The sequence below is a fragment of the Neolamprologus brichardi genome, chromosome 22 (genome assembly GCF_056152115.1).
Source record: "Neolamprologus brichardi isolate AB-2024 chromosome 22, ASM5615211v1, whole genome shotgun sequence".
NCBI lineage: Eukaryota > Metazoa > Chordata > Actinopteri > Cichliformes > Cichlidae > Neolamprologus > Neolamprologus brichardi.
Window position 1 is genome coordinate 23,908,020 of NC_142124.1, and position 25,963 is coordinate 23,933,982.

The 25,963-nt window shown below is 44.4% G+C and overlaps 2 protein-coding genes across 2 annotated transcripts; both read right to left on the reverse strand.

Annotated features, from left to right (window-relative positions):
• Positions 1–5,286: 5,286 nt before the first annotated feature.
• On the reverse strand, positions 5,287–8,213 carry LOC102789996 (glutathione S-transferase A-like). Its single transcript, XM_087834824.1, has 6 exons — positions 7,973–8,213; positions 7,756–7,821; positions 7,545–7,650; positions 7,076–7,191; positions 5,642–5,727; positions 5,287–5,558 (listed from the first exon to the last, which is right to left on the reverse strand). Exons 1-6 carry the CDS (start codon positions 8,138–8,140, stop codon positions 5,429–5,431), a joined length of 672 nt encoding a protein of 223 aa, XP_087690950.1. The 5' UTR covers positions 8,141–8,213; the 3' UTR covers positions 5,287–5,428.
• A 4,447-nt stretch (positions 8,214–12,660) lies between these two features.
• On the reverse strand, positions 12,661–14,836 carry LOC148096771 (glutathione S-transferase A-like). The gene is made up of 6 exons (XM_087835398.1): positions 14,565–14,836; positions 14,348–14,413; positions 14,066–14,171; positions 13,434–13,549; positions 12,999–13,084; positions 12,661–12,915 (listed from the first exon to the last, which is right to left on the reverse strand). Exons 1-6 carry the CDS (start codon positions 14,730–14,732, stop codon positions 12,786–12,788), a joined length of 672 nt encoding a protein of 223 aa, XP_087691524.1. The 5' UTR covers positions 14,733–14,836; the 3' UTR covers positions 12,661–12,785.
• Between the last annotated feature and the right edge of the window lie 11,127 nt (positions 14,837–25,963).

Consider the following 25,963-nt stretch of genomic DNA (forward strand, 5'->3'; position numbering starts at 1 on the left):
TGAGTAATACATTATTATCAGGTTGTTCTAAAAGTTTCCTGAACAGCCATCAGTTAATCCAAAGCTCTGTTGGGTTAGAGTGAGAGTGCTGACAGAAAACATTTAGATTTAACATTTAAAATTGTGTTTTAAATATAAAAAGTTACAAATATTTTACTAAATGTTGTAAAAAAAAAAAAGACTCGAAAAAAACATGTTTTTTAAGGATTTGAGCTAAATGTGGAGAAATGTTGCCGTTAATTTCAGCGTGTTTCACTTTACAAACGGCACCTGTGCATAACAGCATAACTGCACAGATAACCTTTCCTGTGTACTCTGCAAACACAGCTACTGGAAAATAATGGAAATGACTTTTTGTGATCCTTTTTTCCTCCATAGGACTTAAGCTGGCTCTCCCATTACAGTTTTTTCTGATTGCTTAAGCACATTTTTTGTAACTATTGGCTATTTTTGCAAAACTCTACACACAAATAAGAAAACCTGTCACCCAATTATCAAAACATTGTAGTTCTCTTGCAAAAGCGAACACAGCTAGATTAACTCTTCACACCTTCGTAAAAATGGTGTTTTCGTATCAAACAGTACACACAAGCCATCATCTACTAAGCACACAATGCGCTAACTGCACACTGATGGTATGAATAAAAAACACATCTGGCTTTTGCTTTCTCTGTGCACAAGGTAGGCTATGTCAGTTAACTTCAAGTACTATTATTCACACACATCAAAACAAACATAAGTGTTTATTTCCAAGTATAGGATTATTTGCAATCGCCATATTGACTATATGGGTTTCTTGTTCTGCAGTGAACATGCTTCCTCTGCCCCCAGCATCTGGTCGTCTAGCAATTCTGTAAAGTAACAATTTCAGTATTTTTACATCTATGGTATTGTTGTGCTACAAATCTTAGTGCAAAGTGACTGTACTAACTGATTCTCATTTCAAAATGTCCTTATGATGCTTGCTACAGAGTAGTGGCTCGAGTTAGGCTGAACCCGTTGGCCAGCTTCCCTCAGGGTCATTCCACGGTTGATTACATGGTCCACTATTGTAGCTCTGATGTCATCAGCAATTCTATTTCTTACTCTTCTTACCCTTCCTCTCCCCCCTCCTCGTCCTCCTCTCCCCCCTTCTCATCCTCCTCTTGCTCCTCCTTGTCCTTGTCGTCCTCTTCATCCTACTTCTTCACCTCCACGTCCTCTTCCTCGGCCTCCTCTACTTCTCACTCTTCCTGCTCCCTCCATTGTACTCCACACACAGAGCTTACCTGTATTATAGTGCTTAGGCTGATTGCAAAGTGAACTAATTATCTAAAAAAGTTTTCACAAGTGAAAGTGTGCCAGACAGTTGGCAAAATAGTGTTAATGATAGCCATACATGTGTATAATTTTGCTAGGAGTGTGTTGGAAATTTGGTAATTGAGTGTAAGCAGTGAGTTGTGCCTACAGTTTTGCAAAGTGTGTGTTACAAAATTGCAAACTGAGTGCAAAGCAGTGTTTGTGCTTTTAGATTTGCAAACTCAGTGAGTGGTTTTGCTATAAGGATTAATAGTTTTAGGAATTGTGCTATAAGAATCACAGTTAGGGTTTAAGCATTCAGAAAAAACTGTAAGAAAGAAAGAAAACACACACACAAACACACAGGTAGAAGTTTGTTTGTGTCTGTAGACAGACTTCCTGATGTATTGTGAGTATGAATTGTGGGTGGCAGGTTGATATTTCACAGTAGAACATGTACCACATTATTTCACATCAAAAGGGACATCTCAGCAGTAATGAAAACAAGAACATTTTGATTTAATGTCCCCTTCTGTCAAGACTGCACAGGTGCAGGATGAATGTAAGGTGGGTGTCTCAAATAACAAATGTGACAAAGTCACTCCAGAACAGCGCAGACAGCAGGAAAAGTTAGCTCATCAGCTGATGAGTTTTTTCAGTCTAAGATGCTTTTAAAAGTCTCACTCCAACAGTGTCCTTCCTAGCAGGAGGCCAGCTGCTTTAGATGCTGGATCTGTATGTTTTTTGTACATAAATAAAGAGGAAATTTTAAATGAAATGAGTTCAGCTTTAAGCCTGGGCGTGTTGGGGAGTTCAAAGACGATCTTCTGCAAACCCTGGTTGTAACGTGTGGTTACATTAGTTGCTGTTGCCTTCCTCTCAGATCAAATGTGTCAAGCTCTTCTTCTCTGAGCTCTGGCATCAATATGACTGTTCTGTCCTTGCAGTGAGTTTCCATTTTTAAAACTTGACAGATCACTTACACTATGAAGATTTTCAATGGAAACAAGACTCACCTTGTCTTTACACCAACACGCACACACACAGGTCACCGTGTTTTCTGTTTTCTCTCTAGGCTGAGCCCACATGATGAAAAAAGAGAATCCAGCAGCAGAGGACAGTAAGTTTTTATATTCAGCGGGAACAAATTGTTGTCCGTGTGTGCCACACTTCTTTTCAAAGCTAAAAACGATTTTGCAAAGGAAACAGCGTAGTATTCTCAATAATTTCTCCTCTGGCAATTCCCACATTTGTTTTAGGAATTAAAGCATCCTTAAAAATGGCATAGCCTTTCCGGATCACAGACTGGAGAAAAGAGGACAGAAAAGTTGAGGAGGCACACATTAGAAAATAAGTAAAGCCTTGAGTAGATCTCTCCACTTTACAGCAGGCAGAAATGCTGTAGTGACGCCAGAAACATGGCCTGTTCAGTTTCTTGCTCAGTTACCTGCTCAGGTTGCAGGTCATGCATTAGCTCAGCCATCAGTTCGGCTATTTACTCCACCACCTATTCAGCGATCACCTTCATCTGCTCCTCCTGTACAGCAAATTATGTCAATACAATCCGTAAAGGACTGTTTTGCAACCACTAATTCAAAGCAGAGAGACAAACCTGTTAAGACTATTTCGGTTCCTCAAAAGGTGGCCTGCTTGGAGACAGCAACTTTCTCCATGGCTTCCCCAGAGACTGAGTTTCAACTCTTAGCCGACTCTGGACACCTGGAGGCTAAGAAGCCAGCTGAGGACTGCACCCTGCTGTCGTTGCCAGAGCAGAGTAAAAGCCCTGCGCAGCTCCAGCCTGCTTTGTGTTTGCCAGAGGTATCTGAGCCTGCTGGTTCCGTTCTGATCCTGCCGGAAGTCCCTGCACCTGCCAGTTTACGTTCCAGCTGGAAGGTCTGAGGGGCCTGTCCAGCCATCTGCCTCCACTGGAGGGTCCAAGGGGCCCTTCCAGTTGTCTGCCTTTGCTGGAGGGTCCGAGGGGCCCATTCAGCAGCCTATCTTCACTGCTGAACGGTCCTGGTCCTGCCTCGTCTGGTCCTGCCTTGTCTGGTCCTGCAGCTGCCACGCCACCATCAGTTTCTGCTCAGTCTGCACGTCCATGTCATTTGCCAGAACCTCGTCGGCACTGGCCACTTTCCAGGCCATTAGCTGGGCGTCTTCGCCATCATGGGCGGCCTCCTGAACTGTTTTGCTGCCACCGGAACCGTGGCAGGCCTCCTGAAGGATGTCGCCAGCATCACCGCCCGCCGGGTAGGCCTCCTGATCTGCTCCGTCGCCTCCATTGATGTAGTGGTCAGCCTCCTGAACTGCTTCTATGCTGCCGCTGCCTTCGGCATAGTCGGCTTCCAGAACTGTTCAGTGATGGACTGTTGTGCTGATTGGCCTCCGGGTTGCCCCTCTGAACTATGTTTTGGACTCTGTTTTTTCGAGCTCCACTGCCTTTGTGAACATTTTGTGTTTGGACTCCTGGGGGTTTCTGTTTTGTTTTGTGTCATTTGGCTGCTTTCCTGAGCAGCTGAATGAAATAAAGCCTTTGTTGGGCTTTTCTCACTGTTGCTGTGGTGTTGAGAGTCCAGCTCAGGTCTGATGCAACCTCCAGCCCCAGAAATCTGTGGCCGTTGGCCCTCTCCACCTCTGTCACGTTGACATAAGAGGCTGCAGGGGAGGGGGGTTCTTCGTGAAGTCCAGTATCAATTCCTTGATCTTGTCCGTATTGAAGATGAGGCCGTTTTCCTCACCATAGACAAGAAAGTTGTCCACAAGATGCTGCTCCTTTGAAGATGCTCCAGTCTGTGGTCTCTAAGCAGCCCTGCAGGCTGGCTTTTGCACTGTCAGTCCAGGTGTTAATAGTACTGACTGTGACTGGGTTTGTCTTGAGCTTTTTGTTATAGGTGGGTTTTAGCCGGATTGCCAGGTGGTCAAACTTTCCGAAATTAGGTTTTGGTTCAGCTGAGAAGGCGTTTCTGATATTGCTGTAGCAGTGATCCAGTGTTTTATTTCCCCTGGTGGGGAAGATAACAAACTGATGCAGTTTAGGCATAGTTTTCCTGAGATTACAATGAGTTTCCCATAAACAATTACAGCAGCGTTTGGGTGTTTATTTTCGTGCTCCTTGATCATGTCGTACATCTCCTTCAGTGCAGCCTCCTCCTTAGCAGAGGAGGGATATACACAACACTCACAATGATGCACTGCAGTTCTCTGGGCAAATAAAACGGCCTTAGCCTTGGAGTCAGAAATTCCACATTTTCAGTAGTTTGAAATGCTCTTACAGTCAGTACACCACGATTGCTTGACGAGGGCGTCCGTTCCTCCGCCGCGGATCTTGCCACTGTCCGTAGCGCTTCGGTCCGCTCTGAAGACCGTTTAGCCGTCTGGTGTTATTGCCACGCTCTTTGGTTCTGTCCATCAAAGGCTTTGGTGCCAGATATGTGAAGACTTATCAAAGTGTCTGAAATCTACAATTTCGGATGAACATAGTCCACATGGCTCTCGCCTCCTCATGCATTGCTAAGAAGACTGTCAGTGTGAACTGCAAAAATAAAATCTGTCCGGGGCGACCTTATGGGCCGAGGTTTTGGTTGGCCTGTGGGACTTGGGTCCTGGCTGGTGTGCCACCGGGGTTGTGGGTTGGTGTATGCACTGAGGGCAGGCCCTTGCCCGGGAGCCTTTGGTGCATTGGGAGGTGTTCACACAAGTGTGCACACAGATACCCACAGACAAACCTTGTGCCACTGCTTTTCCCCAAGTTCCCTTTCTTTCTTTCTTTCTTTTAATAAAAAAGGTAAAGGGTTCTGATAGCCCTTATGGTCTGAGAAGCACAGACCATCATTTCCAAGACACAAAGATTTATAGTTGGGTGAAGTGACCTCTCTGCAAAGCTGATGGAAGGGTGTAGTGCAGATTCTTAACTTGATATCCAAACATCAAACCTAAAGTTTGATTTTGGTTAACATTATATTAACAATAAATATCCCCACTGCAAAGAAACAAAACACAGACGAGCTATAAAATTAAAACTCAGTTTTTATTGCTTATTTTGGTCACAGCACAGTAATAATCACACATTATTGTCACAAATTATATTTTAAAAAATGTATATGAATCACTAGTGCCGTGCAAGGAGTGGTAACAAATGAGCACCTGAATCTCAGATGTCTTTCAATGCTTCCTGTTTCGGTGCGTTCTTCCAAGTAGGAGGCCAGCTGGCTTTGATGCTGGGTCTGTTCATCAGACCTTTATAGTATTCTGCCAGTTTGGGGTAACGCTGTTCAGAAAGCCTACAGGAAAGAAGAAAGTCAGTGTGAATTCATTTCTACTATTATTCTATTCATTAATGTGTCTGGTCATTTAGTCCTCTTACCCGTATTGGAAGAGATAGGCAACGGTTGGGTAAACAACCACGTCGGCCAAGGAAAAGTCCTTTCCTACGAAGAAACCGCTTGAGGCCTTAAAATAAAAGAAGGAAAATGTTGTGGAGGGTAAAAACCTAGAAATCACATATAATATAGATCATTTAACTATGATAGATGGTTAACACTTTACTTAATAAATATTCAATCTCAATTATATCCTTAAATTCAAAGGCAAGATTGATTCTGTGATATAAGCCTTATTGCTGTGATGCTACACTGCTAACCACCATGCAGCTGTTTTACATCTACTTCTGCTGCTTTAATTATACCTCATATTTACATTTATGCCACTGTTTAAGGATTTTCTTAAAGGGAACTAAAATGAAGCCTCATCACTCCTATCCTGCAAACATTAAATGTTCTTATTCAAAGAGAAAACACTACTTTTCCCAGAGCACCTATTTTCTTAATTCTGGAGCACATGTGTGGCCAGTGTTGGGAAGGTTACTTTTAAAATGTATTCCACAACAGATTACAGAATACATGCCTCTAAATGTATTTTGTAACGTATTCCGTTACGTTACTCAATGAGAGTAACGTATTCTGAATACTTTGGATTACTTAATATATTATCAAGCTTTTTACAACTACATGAATGTACTATTGCTGTGTGATTTATTACTATTACTGAAGGTTACTCGCCATACCAATACAACTAGATTTTTAAATCGGGCTCGTAGCCAAAAACTAGCTTTACTTTGTTGTCTGGGTCAACTTTGCTAGCGAGAGACAGAGAGAGGCGTTGAAAGGCTGCTCCAACAGAACTTATTGTTTCAGAGAAAAACATGAACACAGTGTACAGTCGAGTCTTAATAGCTTACTTACAACTAGGCTACATTACCCATGAGGCTACATTCTTTAGGGCTATGCCTGTAACAATCTGCCTATTGCCTTCATATAAAATGATTTTTATATTTTTGAACAATAATCTTTAAAAAATATTTTGTCACGTCATTATGCAGGCTGCAAGTAGAAGTGACATGGGCCGCGAGATATAGACACAGGCATTAGAGCCTCTTAATGCGTGTTTTGTTTGGGTTTCCACTGGTGTGGAATTACCAAAAATAGAGAGGGCATAGCCTAACATATGAAACAGGAAAAGAAGGCCGTGTAATCCATTTATTTCAACAAAGTAACTGTATTCTGAATACCGCCTTTTTAATACAGTTACTCATAATTTGTATTTTAAATACGCAACACCAGTACATGTATTCCGTTACTCCCCAACACTATGTGTGGCTAAAACAACAAAATCTAAAAAGAAATTTATGGACCAGCTTATTTCTGGCTTGGTTTACAATCTACTCCTGTGGCTTTCCAACGTTTGTATTCTGGGTTTAATTTAGTCGTTGAGATCGCGTGCACACAGGTCATTCACACACCTGCAGGTATCCCTCCCACAGCTTCAACTCAGCGGTCAGAGCCTCTTTGTTTCTCTTAACGGCAGAGTCGTGTCTCTCTCCCTCTGGGACCTTCCAGTTGTAGTAGAGAACACTTGCTGGAAATGTGTAAAAAGCAAAAAACAGAATTTTATATTGTGCCAAGGTGCTAAAGTGCCAAATCTCATGACAAGCCAATTACTTTACATGCAAAAGCTTGGCTGAGCATGTGATCACTGGCGGGATTAACAAACATCAACATGGGTTTTTAGTGTTGCCAAGTTCAGCAGTTCAAAATCCCAGAGCACAGACCTCTGAATGACAACATCAGGCAGATCACACAGAAAGAGATTTAGCAGCCTTGATATATACTTTACAGACTCACTAAATCCCTGTGGTTCTAACGTTGTTCGGGGTACACACACTGTGATGAAGAGAGTTCAGGATCAGAAGTGCGTGAGAACAAACTTACATGATTTCTCAACGAGCGCGTTAACCTCAAACACACGCTGCAATATCTGCGCTCGCCCAACCTCGCAGTCAGGGATCAGCTTGGTTCCCTGCGACTTGTACTTGCACTGTTGGAGGAGACATTAATTTATTGTTTAACATATAATCACAAGTAGTTCTCCAAACTAGGAACTCTATGGAGACATAACATTCAGATTCATTTGAGTTCTCACCTCCAGATGAAAGCATGCAGCACAGGACTCGTTGACGGGTACATCCCCACATTTGAAGGCAGGAAGCTTTAAGAGACAGTGCAAACCATAAACACTTTGTTCTAGTTCAAGTCTTTTTATTTGTGAATGCCAAGTGAATACTCCTTTTACTCTATTTCAGGAAAACAAATGCAGATTTCAGATATGAGAGTGTTTACATAGTGTGATATGAACCTACCTGACCCCTGGGGTTAATGTCCATGACTTCCTTTGACTTGTGCTCCCCCTTCTCAAAGGACAGCAGTTTTTGGTTGTATCCTTGCAGGTTCTTCTCCTCCAGAGCAATCATTATCCTCCAGCAGGGAGGAGATCCGGAGCCCCACAGCAGAGTCATGTCCTTGGCCATGATTTCAGAGTGAAGCGCTTAACCTGACAGGTGAACTTGAGGAATGTTTAAGACTGAAACTGGAGTGGGTGAAAACCCTGGCTTTATAGCGCCAGTCGGCTTTGTCACGATTCCTGGAAATAAGCCCCATCCCATTTTTGTTCTCCTGCCAAAGAGCTGTCACACTAAGATAAATGACACTTGTTAAGTTTAAACTTGGTGTCATGTTAACCTTATGTGACACTTTTAAAAAAAATCTGATTTATTAACCATTTCTGTGTGATTTGTCTATAGGACTCTAGTCCCAAATATCACCAAAGGCATTTGGAGGAGAGGTGACTAGTCTTGCTTTTCTCAGAAAGTCTTCGATCTGAAGGCAGAAAAAAAAAATCTGAGGCTAGATGGGAAAAATGTGGGCTAAAGGGAAACATGAAAAAACTGCAGCGAGTCATGACTAAACATTAAACACTTAACTTTGTAGTGTTACTGCCTTCTCCTGTGTGGTTAAGGATCTTGTCGCTATTTGGAGTTAATTCTCGGAACATTTTATCGCTTATAACTGTTGCATATCAGTAACGATTGATTAGAAAAGGGAAAAGAGTAAAAACGAATTGTGCTTTAGGTTATATTTGAAACGATTCCTGCAGTAGTTTGTTGTTTTGCTGCTGCTGCTGCTGCTGGTGAACGACGCCCTGAGAAGTGAAACTCACGGTGATTCAGCACTTTGTATTCAAATCTGCACACAGTTCTGACATGACCAATAAATCACAATTACACTGAATGCATCTAATAGGACCGTGACAATGCAAATAAAATAAAGTAATAATATTTTATTGTTGGTGCATACTCGGCAGTTTGCTTCTCTGAATCTTTGACCTCTTTGCAGCGGGCACATAAGCAGCTGTGATATCATTGTATCAGTAAGGCAATAACGCAAACTGTGTGTGCGCCTACATTACTGCAGTTGCTATGTTGGCATTTTGAGTCCGTTTCAAAGGGCAGTTTGCTCACACATGCAAAGAACGGCAGGTAATCTGGTTTGATAATAAATCAGTATTACACAAATATAAAAGTACGGAGCCCCGCAGGTAACATGGGAGAAAAAAAATTAAGACGGACTTTTGCGAGATCTCGCAAAACTAACTCGGGATCTCGCAAAACTAACTCGGGATCTCGCAAAACTAACTCGGGATCTCGCAAAACTTTTGCGAGATCTCGCAAAACAAACTCGGGATCTCGCAAAACTTTTGCGAGATCTCGCAAAACAAACTCGGGATCTCGCAAAACTTTTGCGAGATCTCGCAAAACAAACTCGGGATCTCGCAAAACAAACTCGGGATCTCGCAAAACTTTTGCAAGATCTCGCAAAACAAACTCGGGATCTCGCAAAACTTTTGCGAGGCGTGAACTACATTCACACCTCAAAATATCTTAAAAGTGTATTTTGTGACCCAGAAAGAGTAATATTACAACTAAGTAGCTGCCGCCATTGTTGGAATTCAACTTTTGCGAGATCTCACAAAAGTTTTGCGAGATCTCGAGTTTGTTTTGCGAGATCTCGCAAAAGTCCGTCTTAATTTTTTTTTCTCCCATGTCCCCTGCGGGGCTCCGTATAAAAGAGAGCAAGTACAGAATGACAATTTTTTATTTCTTTGTTTTTTTTTTTAATTGCTGTTGGTTTTGTTGCATTGTATTGCAACCTGCTCTGCATGCATCAATCTTCCTCGGGGAGGACATTCATTAATAACGGAGGGACTGCTCGGTGCACTGCTCAGTACAAACAGGGCTGGATTTATTGTATGCAGCCCATATATCTTGCAGTATTTTATGTTTTGTGTGTGTGCTTTTTAGAAGAGAAAAGGTTTTTTTGAAGTATTAAAAAAAATCCTAATAAACTGCAAACCTGTTTGCAAAACTACCTATAAGGTTATAAGAGAGTTCTTGTATTTAAGAATGTAAACTTAATGTATTCTAGTAGACAGCCTAAACTAAATTCTGAACTTGTACATGACTACAATACTCACTCATGACTCCTATCACTTTTTTTAGTGAGGCTTTTTTGTGATTTGGCATTGCAGCAATCATGTGGTGTAGTTTTTTCGTCACTATGCTGAAATGGCAGTAAAGTATTTGGAAGTTTGTGTATACTGATATTTATCTTTAGCCACACATTCATACACGTTTCAAGGCTGAGTACAGTGGGACAAAGCACAGAGGTTAGCATGCCCAGCTAGTAACCCACTGGCTGCTGGTTTGATTACCACTGGCATCAATGTTTAAACTGTAGTTGGAGTAAACCAAAGATAAGCTTAATCTTTACCTCACAGTATAAAGCACCTTGAAGCGACTGTTGTGATTTGGTGCTATATAAATAAACTTGAGCTGAAGTGAATGTGTTCATCTCATTGAATAGTCACATCTGTGAGCTGCTCTGTGACTCAATTTTTAAATTGCTTGTATAACTGCACAGAACTGAAAACACAGCTACTGGAAAGTAATGGAAATTACATTCTGTGATCCCTTTTTCCCCATAGGACTTAACCTGGCTCTCCCATTAAGAAAGAACGAAAAGACACGCACGCACGCACACACACACACACACAGACAGAGAAGTTTGTGTGTAGACAGTCTTCTTAATGTATTTTGAGTATGAATTGCAGGTGGCAGGTTGACATTTCACATACAACATGTACCACATTATTTATTTATTTTTTTACCAAATCAAAAGAGACACCTTGATTAAGTGATATTATGATAAGAAGTCTTATGTGAGATTTATATATAAAACTTTAAAATCTACTATTTTAGAGAACTGCGTTCTTTTTTGTTTGGGAGGGTGAAAGACTATATTGTAAGGAGCTTATAATAAAACATCTGTAGCTCATTTAGTTTCACTTTAAAATCTTTGCACTCAGTAATTGTAGTTACAGCCTCAACATGACTGTTCTGTCCTTGCAGTGAGTTAAACAATAGTATTTGACATTATTGTATTCCCATTTGCTCTAAAGTTGAAATGGAATGTAATAGAAAAGGCAAAACAAGTTATTTGGCTTAAACTAAAGGATGAAATTTTAAAAGTCTCCGTAAATGTTTAAAATACAGTCACTCAAAATACTGGCAAGCTGTCCAGAGTACCACAGCTGCTTGTCAATGAATTCAACCAAGACCACCAAGTCAGAGGATGTCTGGCCTCAAGTGTTTCCCCTTCCATTTACATCTATCTTCAGATGTCTCTCACACAACCGTCTGCACTGCAAAGCACTGAGTCTTTATAGTTTAGCCCAAGCTCAATCTTTCTCACGAGTGTGTGACTTCCATCACTATGGTTGTTTCCTAAGTCTCACTACTGAGTTGAAAGCGCATGGACTGAAATGAAAAACGTTTGCAGGATCTCGCAAAAATGCATCTTCAATTATTTTCTCTCCAATTTCACTTAAGGGGCTCTGTAGAATCCTGTCACTACTTCTACTTTGCTGGGGAAGCATAAATGAAAAGGGTTCTTATATCTCCTATGTTATAGCGGCAGTGAGAACTTATATTGAAAAGAAATAAAAACAGTTTGATTAGTAATTATTCAATTTCCCACACAGACACTTTTTAGCTTGGTCTAGTGACCTCTCCTGTCAAATCTGCAAAGCTGCAGGAAGGATGTAATGCTGATTCTTAAGCTGGGCAAACACTGTGCAATTTTTTCAGTCACGTTATTCAGCTCCTGCTCAAACTGTACGATTGAATCACAGGGGTTAGAAATTTGTAGGTCACGATGGTCTCACACTATACGGCCCGATGCTCTGATGCTCTGAGTGTCACACTGTGCGTCCATAACATGAAGTTTATAACACAAAATCTGTCTCTTGCTCTCCCTCTCTGTCTTTCACTCACACAGACACGCACACCACCATCAACTTTGCTGAATTGCTAATGAAAAACATTGACCAGGCAGCTGCAATTGAGCAGCAATGTCCATCCAACTCTTTTCACGGTTGTTGCGGTCGTGATAATTTTGTGAGGCCACATCGAAAAGGCTCGGATGAATTTGTCAAAGTTCGACAAGGTGGGCCTCCATCGCTTGTGTCCAGATCACACGCTGCACTGCCGTGCTGCTCCGTCTTTTTCACTTCCATTTCTGTGTTTGCACATGTGCAGTGTGAGAGGTTGCGTTAAATCGGCTCATGGCACTGCTTCAACAGTGTGATGCCCTCACGAGGGGCGACCAGGATTTCAAACAGGTTTGATTTTCTTGCGACCGTACGATTGCTGATTGGGAGCTGGCTGTGAGGTGTTAATTGCTTCTTGTTACCCCATGTATACTACACGATGCACGACACATGATTAAGGCGAAACCCAGGCCAATCCCCAAAACGGTCGCACAACTGAAAAATCGTCTCAAAATGGGGAAAAAAAATCACACCGTGTATCCTCAGCTTTAGCCTGACATCCAAACATCAAATTTGCAGTGAGTGGTGTGGAAAACCGATGTTTGATTTTGGTTAACATTAAATGATATCAACTTAACAAAGTGAACAAAACTGAAACTCAGTTTTTATTGCTTATTTTGGTCACAGCACAGTGATAATCACACATTATTGTCACAAATTATATTTTAAAAAATATATATGAATCACTAGTGCAGTGCAAGGAGTGGTAACAAATGAGCGCCTGAATCTCAGATGTCTTTCAGTGTTTCCTGTTTCGGTGCGTTCTTCCAAGTAGGAGGCCAGCTGGCTTTGATGCTGGGTCTGTTCATCAGACCTTTATAGTATTCTGCCAGTTTGGGGTAACGCTGTTCAGAAAGCCTACAGGAAAGAAGAAAGTCAGTGTGAATTCATTTCTATTATTATTCTATTCATTAATGTGTCTGGTCATTTAGTCCTCTTACCCGTAGTGGAAGAGATAGGCAACGGTTGGGTAAACAACCACGTCGGCCAAGGAAAAGTCCTTTCCTACGATGAAACCGCTCGAGGCCTAAAAATAAAAGATATATAAATTATATCCTTAAATTCAAAGGCAAGGTTGACTTGGTGATATAAGCCTTATTGCTGTGACACTACACTGCTAACCACCATGCAGCTCTGTTTTGCATCTACTTCTGCTGCTTTAATTATACCTCATATTTACTTTTTCCAGAGCACCTATTTTCTTTGTAATTCTGGAGCACATACATATATGTGTGGCTAAAACAAAATCTAAAAAGAAATTTATGGACCAGCTTATTTCTGGCTAGGTTTACAATCTACTCCTGTGGCTTTCCAACGTTTGTATTCTGGGTTTAATTTAGTCGTTGAGATCGCGTGCACACAGGTCATTCACACACCTGCAGGTATCCCTCCCACAGCTTCAACTCAGCGGTCAGAGCCTCTTTGTTTCTCTTAACGGCAGAGTCGTGTCTCTCTCCCTCTGGGACCCTCATGTTGTAGTAGAGAACACTTGCTGGAAATGTGTAAAAAGCAAAAAACAGAATTTTATATTGTGCCAAGGTGCTAAAGTGCCAAATCTCATGACAAACAAGTGACTTTGCATGCAAAACTAGTCTGAGCATGTGATCACTGGTGGGATTAACATGTAACGTGTTAACATCAGTGTCTGTTATGATAGGTTGCTCATCAGAGAAATAGACTAAGGGATTGTCTTATTGTCTTAGTCTTAGATGGTCTTAGTGTGTGCCGTGTGTTTTGAACAACTAAAGGTCTCAAGGGGAGGCTGAGGAGGGTTAGTTGCTGAAGACAAGTGACAGTTGTTAGTGTGGTGTTGCCAAGTTCAGCAGTTCAAAATCCCAGAGCACAGACCTCTGAATGGCAACATCAGCCAGGTCACACAGAAAGAGATTTAGCAGCCTTGATATATCCTTTACAGACTCACTAAATCCCTGTGGTTCTAACGTTGTTCGGCGTACACGCACTGTGATGAAGAGAGTTCAGGATCAGAAGTGCGTGAGAACAAACTTACATGATTTCTCAACGAGCGCGTTAACCTCAAACACACGCTGCAATATCTGCGCTCGCCCAGCCTCGCAGTCAGGGATCAGCTTGGTTCCCTGCGACTTGTACTTGCACTGTTGGAGGAGACATGGAAATTTTTAACATGCAGCAAGAAGCTCTGTTGTTGTTTTTACCTCTGCGGTGTGGGGTGTCTGTTTATGCAATGCATTGTTTAACATATAATCACAAGTAGTTCTCCACACTAGGAACTCTATGGAGACATAACATTCAGATTCATTTGAGTTCTCACCTCCAGATGAAAGCATGCAGCACAGGACTCGTTGAGGGGTACATCCCCACATTTGAAGGCAGGAAGCTTTAAGAGACAGTGCAAACCATAAACACTTTGTTCTAGTTCAAGTCTTCTTATTTGTGAATGCCAAGTGAATACTCCATTTTCTCAATTTCAGGAAAACAAATGCAGATTTCAGATATGAGAGTGTTTACATAGTGTGATATGAACCTACCTGACCCCTGGGGTTGATCTCCATGACTTCCTTTGACTTGTGCTCCCCCTTCTCAAAGTAGAGTTGTTTTTGGTTGTATCCTTGCAGGTTCTTCTCCTCCAGAGCGATCATTATCCTCCAGCAGGGAGGAGATCCAGAAGCCCACAGCAGAGTCATGTCCTTGGCCATGATTTCAGAGTGAAGCGCTTAACCTGACAGGTAAAGTCGAGGAATGTTTAAGACTGAAGCTGGAGTGGGTGAAAGCCCTGGCTTTATAGCGCCAGTCGGCTTTGTCACGATTCCTGGAAATAAGCCCGATCCCATTTCTGTGCTCCAGCCAAAGATCTGTCCAGACCTGATCCAGACAAAGAATCTGAGGGTAGATGGGAAAAAAAATGTGGGTCAAAGGGAAACATGAAAAAACTACAGCATGTCAGGACTAAACAGGACTAAACTAAACTGTTAAATAGTGAAAAACTTTTCTAAAACATAATAAAAGACAATGAAGCCAGGGGGAAAACAGTGTATAAAGTAGCTAGAGTGGAAGTTAGAATGATACTGTTGTGCTCTTGTGTGGTTAGGGATCTTGTCAGCTTTTGCAATTTGCATTTAGTCATACTTCAAACAAATGCTTATCCAGAAGATTTAATTTGAAAGTGTGATTTATGCCTTTTTTCTTTTTCTTCTTCTCCTTCTTTGTTTTTTTTTAAATTATTATTTTACATCAAGGTATTTCCTGTGTCTGCATTACTTTCAGTATGCTGATTTTGCTTACGTTGCATGACATATCAAAAAAAGTTCATTCTGTTCATCTGGATGTAGCAGACACACTATTCAGTTTTCAGTGACTTCTTCAGACTCACTAAAAGTTTTGGATTTCCTTATCTGGATGATTCAGCATGCATCGAAACACTGCATACTATACTAATTTTCTGTTGAGAGATCATATATTAAAACAGAGCATGTGCAGAATGACAAATAGACAATGGTAGCTGGGGTTTTTTGTACAGTTGGTTTTGTTATGTTGAATTAGAGCCTGCTCTGCATGCATTAATCCTCCTTTGTTGCCATTGTGGATGTTTGTTCTGCCTTTTGCACTGGGCTTTCATTAATAAGGGAGCGACTGCTCAGTGCACCGCCCTCTATAAACAAAGTCTGAATTAAAAGATGTAGGATTTTCAAAGAAAGTCTAAACCTTTCATATCGTTATATGTTTGGGTGTGGTGTTTTCAATGAAACTTTGCATATGATGGACATGTTTTCTTTTACTTGGCTTTATTTTGAAATATCATAAGTTGCTTCATGTCATAGTGATGACAGTGAACCTGTTGGACAGATTTGAGCAGTTTAATGATCGTTATTTTTTTTACTTCTCTAATTAATATTACAGATGTTTCCCAAACTGGGCTGATGGGACAAAACAGGAGAACCAACAAGTCCAAAATAAGCTTAGAAAAATTTCCAGAACATTCAGCAGGTAGCACAGGTAAAAGGACCAAGTCACAGGAAGTCACTTTCCACCAGTGCCTTAACTATGTCAGATAAGAAAATGTTCACAAAGCTCATGAAAGCAAGTCTATTGTGGCCAAAATACAGTACACTCAGTGTTCCTTAAAGAGAGTGTGCATTTAATAAAGCAATGCAAATTCAGGCAAATGGCATAAAAATGATTCATTCAAAGTGCTTCATTTATGCAATGTCATGCTAACTCAGGGCTTCTGAGTTACCTTTGTGTACAGAAAAGTAGTTGCAGCACGCCCATTCAAATAAACTCTGAATACCTTTGTTGTTTGTTCCTAGAGTATTTAAAAGTAGAATGGGAGGGAGAGTCTTCAGTTTTCAGGCCCCTCTTCTGTGGAACCAGCTTCCAGTTTGGATTCGGGAGACAGACACTATCTCTACTTTCAAGATTAGGCTTAAAACTTTCCTTTTAGCTAAAGCATATAGTTAGGGCTGGACCAGGTGACCCTGAATCCTCCCTTAGTTATGCTGCAATAGATGTAGACTGCCGGGGATTCCCATGATGCATTGAGTTTTTCCTTTCCAGTCACCTTTCTCACTCACTATGTGTTAATAGTCTCTGCATTGAATCATACCTGTTATTAATCTCTGTCTCTCTTCCACAGCATGTCTTTTATCCTGTCTTCCTTCTCTCACCCCAACCGGTCGCAGCAGATGGCCACCCCTCCCTGAGCCTGGTTCTGCCGGAGGTTTCTTCCTGTTAAAAGGGAGTTTTTCCTTCCCACTGTCGCCAAAGTGCTTGCTCATAGGGGGTCATATGATTGTTGGGTTTTTCTCTGTATCTATGAAGCGCCTTGAGGCGACTTTTGTTGTGATTTGGCGCTATAGAAATAAAATTGAATTGAATTGAATTAACATATAGATGAGGGTACATGAGATTGGACACCTGAAGCAAACATTGCTTTTCACATTTTCTGTAAGCTTCTGATGACACACTGCAGCACCTGTTAAGTCTCAACTCCACTCCATCTCTAAGCATTAGATTTTGTGCTTTCCTTCAGCACTAAAATGTCTGTTTTATTTGGTTAATGTTGACAATTGAGTTAAAATGCATTTAAACCTAATGGAATCGCAACCTTATCGTGGTGGAGGGGTTTGTGTGTCCCAGGGATCCCAGGGGCTATGTTGTCTGGGGGCTTTTGCCCCCTGGTAGGGTCTCCCATGGCAAATTGGTCCTGGGTGAGGGACCAGACAAAGAGCGATTCAGAAGACCCCTATGAAAAAAACACAGAGGGAACAGTTTACCCTGCCCGGGATAGGGTTACCGGGGCCCTGCCCTGGAGCCAGGCCCGGGGAGGGTGCCCGAGGGCGAGCGTCTGGTGGCCGGGCCTTAGTCCATGGGGCCCGGCCGGGCACAGCCCGAAGAGGAGACATGGGCCCATCCTCCCGCAGACCCACCACCCGCAGGAGGCGCCATAGGGGTCGGGTGCATTGTGTGCCGGGTGGCGGCCAGGAGCGGAGGCCCTGGCGGACTGACCCCCGGCTGCCAAGACTGGCAATAGGGACATGGAATGTCACCTCTCTGGTGGGGAAGGAGCCTGAGTTAGTGCGTGAGGTTGAGAGGTACCGGCTAGATATAGTCGGGCTCACCTCTACGCACGGCTTGGGCTCTGGAACCAGTCTCCTGGAGAGGGGCTGGACTCTGTCTCAGTCTGGAGTTGCCCCTGGTGAGAGGCGGCGGGCTGGGGTGGGTATTCTAATATCCCCTCGGCTTGCTGCCGGTACGTTGGGGTTTTTCCCGGTGGACGAGAGGGTTTGTTCCCTGCGCCTTAGGGTCGGGGAACGGGCCCTGACTGTCATCTGCGCTTATGCGCCGAGTGGCAGTTCGGAGTACCCAGCCTTCTTAGAGTCCCTGGGGGGGGTGCTGGAAGGTGCTCCACCTGGAGACTCTGTTGTCCTGCTGGGAGACTTCAATGCTCACGTGGGTAACGACAGCGAGACCTGGAGGGGCGTGATTGGGAGGAACGGCCTCCCTGATCTGAAACCGAGCGGTGCTTTGTTATTGGACTTTTGTGCTAATCACAGTTTGGCCATAACGAACACCTTGTTCGAACATAAGAGTGTCCATAAGTGCACGTGGCACCAGGACGCTCTAGGCCGTAGGTCGATGATCGATTTTGTAATCGTATCACCAGACCTGCGACCATATGTTCTGGACACTCGGGTAAAGAGAGGGGCTGAGCTGTCAACTGATCACCACCTGGTGGTGAGTTGGATCAGGTGGCGGGGGAGGACGCTGGACAGACCTGGTGCACCTAAACGCGTAGTGAGGGTGTGCTGGGAACGACTAGCAGAGGCCCCAGTCCGCGAGATCTTCAACGCACACCTCCGGCAGAGCTTCAACAGCATTCCGAGGGAGGCGGGGGACATCGAGTCCGAATGGACCATGTTCAGCGCCTCCATTGCCGAAGCTGCTGCATTGAGCTGCGGCCGCAAGGTGGTTGGTGCCTGCCGTGGTGGTAATCCCCGAACCAAATGGTGGACACCAGAGGTGAAGGGAGCCACCAGGCTGAAGAAGGAGTCCTATCGGGCTTGGTTAGCCTGTGGGACTCCGGAGGCAGCCGACAGGTATCGACAGGCCAAGCGGAATGCGGCTCGGGCAGTGGCTGAAGCAAAAACTCGGGTGTGGGAGGAGTTCGGAGAGGCCATGGAAAAAGACTTTCGGACTGCCTCGAAGAGGTTCTGGCAAACCGTCAGGCGTCTCAGGAGGGGAAAGCGGTGCTCTACCTGCACTGTGTATAGTGCTGGCAGAGCGCTGCTGACGTCGACTGAGAAAATTGTCAGGCGGTGGAAGGAATACTTCGAGGACCTCCTCAATCCCACTGACGCGTCTTCCAAGGAGGAAGCAGAGACTGGGGATGAGGGGAATGACCCGCCAATTTCTGGGGGCGAGGTCACTGAGGCAGTTAAACAACTCCTTGGTGGCAGAGCCCCTGGTGTTGATGAGGTCCGCCCCGAGTTCCTGAAGGCTCTGGACGTTGTAGGGCTGTCCTGGCTGACACGCCTCTGCAATGTTGCGTGGAGATCAGGGGCAGTACCCGTGGATTGGCAGACCGGGGTGGTGGTCCCCATCTTTAAGAAGGGGGACCGGAGGGTGTGTTCCAACTACAGGGGGATCACACTCCTCAGCCTCCCCGGGAAAGTCTATGCCAGGGTGCTAGAAAGGAGAGTTCGTCCGCTAGTCGAACCTCTGATGCAGGAGGAACAATGCGGTTTTCGTCCTGGTCGCGGAACACTGGACCAGCTCTTCATCCTCTCGAGGATACTTGAGGGTGCATGGGAGTTTGCCCAACCAGTCTACATGTGTTTTGTGGACTTGGAGAAGGCATTCGACCGTGTCCCTCGGGGTGTCCTGTGGGAGGTGTTGCGGGAGTATGGGGTGTCTGGCCCATTGCTACGGGCCATTCGATCCCTATACAACCGTTGCAAGAGCTTGGTTCGCATTGCCGGCAATAAGTCGGACTCGTTCCCGGTGGGTGATGGGCTCCGCCAGGGCTGCCCTTTGTCACCGGTTCTGTTCATAATTTTTATGGACAGGATTTCTAGGCGCAGCCAAGTGGCGGAGGGCTTTCGCTTTGGTGGCCTCAGGATCTCATCTCTGATCTTTGCGGATGATGTGGTTCTGTTGGCTTCATCGGGTGAGGGCCTCCAGCTCGCACTGGAGCGGTTCGCAGCCGAGTGTGAAGCAGCGGGAATGAGGATCAGCACCTCCAAATCTGAGGCCATGGTTCTCAGCCGGAAAAGGGTGGAGTGCCCACTCCGGGTCGGGGATGAGGTCCTGCCCCAAGTGGAGGAGTTCAAGTATCTCGGGGTCTTGTTCGCGAGTGATGGGAGAAGGGAGCCGGAGATCGACAGACGGATTGGGGCTGCAGCTGCAGCTGCAGTAATGCAGACGCTGCACCGGTCCGTCGTGGTGAAGAGGGAGCTGAGTGTAAAAGCGAAGCTCTCAATTTACCGGTCGATCTACGTCCCTACCTTCACCTATGGCCACGAGCTGTGGGTAGTGACCGAAAGGACGAGATCGTGGATACAAGCGGCGGAAATGAGCTTCCTCCGAAGGGTGGCTGGCATCTCCCTTAGAGATAGGGTGAGAAGTTCGGCTATCCGGGAGGGGCTCAGAGTAGAGCCGCTGCTGCTCCACATCGAAAGGAGCCAGCTGAGGTGGTTTGGGTATCTGGTAAGGATGCCCCCTGGGCGCCTCCTGGGTGAGGTGTTCCAGGCATGTCCCACCGGGAGGAGGCCCCGGGGCAGACCCAGGACACGCTGGAGAGATTATATCTCTCGGCTGGCCTGGGAACGCCTTGGTGTTCCCCCGGATGAGCTGGAGGAGGTGGCTGGGGAGAGGGAGGTCTGGGCCTCTTTGCTTAGGCTGCTGCCCCCGCGACCCGGCCCCGGATAAAGCGGATGAAGATGGATGGATGGATGGATGGATGGATGGATGGATGGCAAGTGCAACCTAGACCTAAGTAGGAAGTGGCCAGCTGGCTTTAACACTACGTGTCTCCTTCAGCAGATTGTAATACTCTCCTAGTTTAGGGTAAAGCTTTGCAATAAGCCTACAGATCATACTGGAAAGTATTTATAAAGTGTTGTGCCTGTCAACACATTTTATACTGACAATACTGCAAGTAACCTCTCCATGTGCTCAACCAAACATGAAAAGATAAACTGATGGATAACTGCTGAGATAGCAAGTTCAGACAGGTGACAGTCTAAGACCTACAAAATGTACAGGCCAAAATCGAAGCAGGTTGAGTGAGTTTGAAGTTGTTTATGCTGTACATACACACATTTCTCTAAGTAAGCCTCCCAGAAAAACAAAACAATGACTTCGAAGCTGAATAGTGTGTCTGGTATACTCTGTGGACAAAAGTTTAGGACCACTCCTCTTAATCATGGAATTCAGGCGTTTTCAGTCTCATTGCCACATGTGTATGACATGAAGCATCTAGTCTTGCAGCCTGCCTTGACAAACATTTACAAAGGAACTCATTGTTCTATTTAGCTCATTGAATTCAGCTGTAGGTGGTATTATTGCAAACTGTACTTGGGCTAGAAGAAATACAGACAAAATTATCACATCTATTTTCCATTTTTCCTTCTGTGGCTATTTCACATAAGAACAGCTCTCAAATATGTAATCTACTTCATTTAAATAAGCAACTCAAATACGTTAACTCAGAATTGTGATGGTGTTGTTTTTTTGTGGGGGTTTTTTTTTTGTGTGTGTGTATTTTTAGTGGGGAGGGCATGTTCAAGAAAATATTGTACATTTACCATGACGTGTAACTTTTCCATCCTTTAGTATAGTTTAGTTTTCAGGACTCTGCTTTATTTTATTCATTTATCTTTTTTCTCTTTCTTTAAGTTATTCTTTCCTATATTATGTCTAAAATGCTTTGTTTTTACTCTACATATTTATGTGGTTACATTTTTACTTTTCTACATATCTACATCAATCATTATGTAACATGATGGTATCATGACCATGTAGTAACAAGTTTGGCAGGCCCTTAAACAAACAAACAGCCTTTTCTTCACTCCACAAGCAATTCCTCGAGCTACTGCAGCTAACTTATCCCACCCCGCCTCAACAAAAAAACAAAAGAGAAAATAAGGACATCTGCTGAGACCTATGGCTTCTTCAAGTAGTTACTAGCAGTGTAGGGACTAACGCGTTATTAAGTAACGCGTTACAGTAACTACGTTATTATTGTGGTAACGAGCACGGTAACAAGTTATTACGCCAAAATCAGGAACGTGTTAGTCGTTACTGGGATTTAGATAGGGTCGTTATTCGTTACTTCGTGTGGTGGCTATCATGGAGCTTCCACAGATTCAGTAACATTAGCAAGTGATGGAGGCAGCAGGTGGATGAGGGAAAGGGGAGGCAGGAGGAGCAGAGACCCGAGGTGGCCGCCGGTACGAGTGTGAACTGAACTTCAGGTAAGAAGTTATGACCTGCAGTCTATCTGGGTCAGATATGAACCAAGTTTAGGTGGAGTTTATTTTCGTTATGCTGACTTTTTTGTAATGGGTACTAGCTAGCATGACGGAGTTTCTATACAGCTGGGTGGGTGCTGTGATGTTACTGATGTTGAACTTTATTTTGTTCATAAAGTTAATTATTAGAGTTGCCAACTGTCCGCTAAAAAACGGAATCATCTCGTATTCAGAGAAAATATTACGCGTTTCGTATTGAGGTGAAAAGGAACACAGTTTGTCCCGGACTTCAGCTACAATGAAAAAGACACAAAGCTGGAGTTATTCTGTGTCTTTGCTGCACAGCTGCCTCTTCTTCTCTCATTCTCTCCCCCTCCCTCTCCTGTTTCTACTTCAATCATGAAACTGATCAATGGTCACTTGCCCCTCCCTTCCTTCCTTCCCCATCTCCAGCTGCTTCCCTCTTCCCGCTCCACCACAATCACCCACACATGCAGGGCCTTGGGGTCAGTGTTGGGGAGTAACGGAATACATGTACCGCCGTTACGTATTTAAAATACAAAATATGAGTAACTGTATTCCGTTACAGTTACCGTTTAAAGAGGTGGTATTTAGAATACAGTTACTTTGTTGAAATAAATGGATTACACGGCGGTACTTTCCTGTTTCATATTGTGGCGGGTCAGGACTGTTTGGGTTTTGTTTGACAGCTACGTTCTGTTCAAGCGGCAGCGTTACGGTTGCCATGGTTACAGGGTGACGCTCTCTCTCTGCGTGTTTCCTGGGTGAGAGAGGCCTTTGTTGTTGTTCTGCTAAGCTAACAGGCAGAATGCTACAGGTATAGCTCTAAAGAATGTAGCATCATAGGCAGTGTAGTCCGTGCTGCAGGGCGAATGGACTGCCATACACGTTATGTGTCTGTGAGCGAGGGAGGGAGAAAAAGGAAAAGTACGAGCTGTCACCGAGCAGAAACGGGAGCTGGAAGCATGTAAATATAATAACCACTGCAGCCAAGAAGAGTGCCTGACGAGCCCAGTTGTAAGTAAGCTATTAAGACTCGACTGTACACCGTGTTCGTGTTTTCCTCCGAAAACAATAAGTTCCGTTGGAGCAGCCTTTCAACGCCTCTCTATCTCTCGCTAGCAAAGTTGACCCAGACAACAAAGTAAAGCTATATTTCGGCTACGAGCCCGACACAGAACCCACCCTATTAGCCAGAGGTCCCTTTACTACGGTTCGGAGCCGCAGACCTTCAGTAACAGTAATAAATCACAGCAATAGTACATTCATGTAGTTGTAAACAGCATGATAATATATTAAGTAATCCAAAGTATTCAGAATACGTTACTCTCATTGAGTAACGGAACGGAATACGTTACAGAATACATTTTGGGGCATGTATTCTGTAATCTGTAATGGAATACATTTTAAAAGTAACCTTCCCAACACTGCTTGGGGTAAAGGTGTGTCACCAGGGTGCAGGGGAGGCATCCCCCCCTCTGTCCCCTTCTGGCTGCCTGTGCCTCAATTTTATCTCACAACTTAGACATTCACATTACTCACACTCTCATAACACATACATATAGGATCTTGGGGGTGGGCACGCTACACGGAATACAAAAGACCATCAGGGTGTACACCTCACCCCTGGAGTCGTTGTCCACCTCTCAATTTTAAATACACGTAGACATTGAGGGCTAGCAGGAGGGGCTATGCGCTTACCTGCTGCTCTTTGGCAGGTAGCTCCATGCCCTCCTGGGTTTTAAGTGCACCTTAGAACACACATGCATCAACACTACATATGAGCGAGCGGAGGGAGGTTTGGAGTCTTCTCACACCCCCGTTCTCTGTGGCCTGCTGGAGCGGGGGGGCTGGGAGGAAGAGTTGGCCGTCCGAGGTTTGGAATGTGGGGCCTCCCTGCTGCTGCGGAATCGGAGCGGTCTGTTTCTCCCCACCCCAGGGAAAAGGGTAACACCACCTGGGTCTGGGTGCAGTTTCCCCCACCAGAGGCAAGGGTACCTAGACCCGGTTCTTAGAGTACGCTTGGGGAGTGTGATTGTGTGTACAGTGTCTCTCTATGTCTGTCTCCACGTTGGGTGAGTGTTGAGTAATTGCATATGAGAGCATGAGGGTGGGAATGAATGTTTGTATCTGTGTGTGCCTGTATGTCTGTGTTCATATGTCAGGTCGGGTATCAGACGCCACCTCTCTGGGAACATCTCGGGCCCTCCAAGGTATGGAGGCCTATCTCCCCCCACCACTTCCCCTGCCAGTGGCAGATGCCCTCAGACATCGGTGCTTTGTGTCCGGGGATGGGCGTCCAGGTACACACCGGCTCACTCCTTGGTGACTGGTTGTCGGTGCCTGGAGCCTGGGGCTCGCTCGGGCCACTTTGGGGGTGGGGTGCCCTCGGCCTCTTGGCCTGGGGCTCGGTCACTCTGGCACAGCTGGCTGCCGGCGGAGCTCATGGGCACGTCACATTGGATTTACATCATTATGAATAAAATGTGCTCTATCTGGAAGCAGCAGGGCCCCCCTCCCCTGTCGACAGGTTGTGTGTGAGATCATCAAACTGTAAATTATAAATTTTAAATTGTGATTGATCCCTTTACCCCTAGTCCTAAAGTGTATATTTATTTTCTTACTCTTCTTATATTTGTTGTTTGTTTACTTGCACTGCTGTAACTGGAGCCTCGTCGTCTCGTCTCTCTATATACTGGACTGGATGTAGCGGAGATGACAAAGTTTACTTTGACTTCAAAAGCTCAAAGTAAACTATAACCATATATATATATATATATATATATATATATATATATATATAACTAATACGCTCACTTTTTGCGTATAGAATTTCGAAAAAACATCGGTGCAAATTATAAGTCTGTATCATATTGTCTGGTGTTTTCGTGTTTGTTGCGGTTTTTTTTTATTGTTTTATTTTGCGAGTTGGTTATTAGACGAAGTTCCAGCCAGCCAGAGAATCCCCCGCAGCCCTGCCCTCTCCTCCTTGTGCCGCAAGCAGCAGGCGCACCTCGCAAACGGAGGGCGCCCTTACTCCCAGCAAATGGACGATAGAAAACCGATCGGTGCCTATATGTGCTGGCTGATGTCGGGGCAGCATGAGTACGAGCAATTTTTTTTTTTTTTTTTTTTTTTTGCCGATGCCCGTGAATCCGCCCCCCACCACGATGCCGCCCCGGGCAACCGCCCGTGTCGCCCGTATCAAAGACTGCTACCGGTGGCGCGGCTGCCCCTCTGTTGGTCTTCCTTGGTCTCTTGTGTTCTGAGGGCCTCTGGATGTCTGGAGTTTTGATCTCCTCCATACCTGCTTCTTGCCCTGGTGGACGGGGCTGTGGCTCCCCACACCCTCTAGCAGATCATTACATGAAGGAACCTTTTAAAAGCAACTGTGCGCTGTCGATCTGGCATGCTACACAATAATGTTTAATATTTAGTATTTACCTTTTTCTTTTTTCTTTCTCAACAGGTGATCCAGGTGATTGATATATGTATTTTTTTTGTCTGCTTATTTTGTTGGTTTCTGTTTTTTTGCCCTTTATCCCCGTCCCTCTTCTCTGCTGTTTTTCTTTCCCTCTTTCTTTTTCCCTTTTCTTTTCCTCATTCAAGTCTGTCCCGTATGCTAGGCCCCCCTTTATTTTACAAAAAAAAAATACCCCCCCCCCCCCCCCCCCCCCCCCGCGCACGCACGCACACCTCAAACAATTAGTAAACAATTAAGGAAAAACAAGTAATCTGCAATAAATTACAGGTAGTAATAAAATAAACTACCAGCTCTTTTACGCTACGCCCACACCTACACGGTATTTTTGAAAATGCAGCTGTTTCGTTTACAAGTAAACAGCATTTCGAATCACCGAAAACTGAGATTTTTTTAAAACTCCTTTTTTGCGTTTCCGTGTGGACGAGGAATACAGAGTTCGTCACGCAACATC

What these genes read in the sequence shown, in the direction of transcription:
- LOC148096771 (XM_087835398.1), bottom strand. Translation starts at nt 14,732, where the DNA reads ATGGCCAAGGACATGACTCTGCTGTGGGCTTCTGGATCTCCTCCCTGC. An exon ending in AGATCAACCCCAGGGGTCAG is followed by an intron (nt 14,414 to 14,564) that starts GTAGGTTCATAT and finishes TGTCTCTTAAAG; the next exon opens with CTTCCTGCCTTCAAATGTGG. An exon ending in TGTGGGAGGGATACCTGCAG is followed by an intron (nt 13,085 to 13,433) that starts GTGTGTGAATGA and finishes TTTTATTTTTAG; the next exon opens with GCCTCGAGCGGTTTCATCGT.
- LOC102789996 (XM_087834824.1), bottom strand. Translation starts at nt 8,140, where the DNA reads ATGGCCAAGGACATGACTCTGCTGTGGGGCTCCGGATCTCCTCCCTGC. An exon ending in ACATTAACCCCAGGGGTCAG is followed by an intron (nt 7,822 to 7,972) that starts GTAGGTTCATAT and finishes TGTCTCTTAAAG; the next exon opens with CTTCCTGCCTTCAAATGTGG. An exon ending in CTGCATGCTTTCATCTGGAG is followed by an intron (nt 7,651 to 7,755) that starts GTGAGAACTCAA and finishes CTCCTCCAACAG; the next exon opens with TGCAAGTACAAGTCGCAGGG.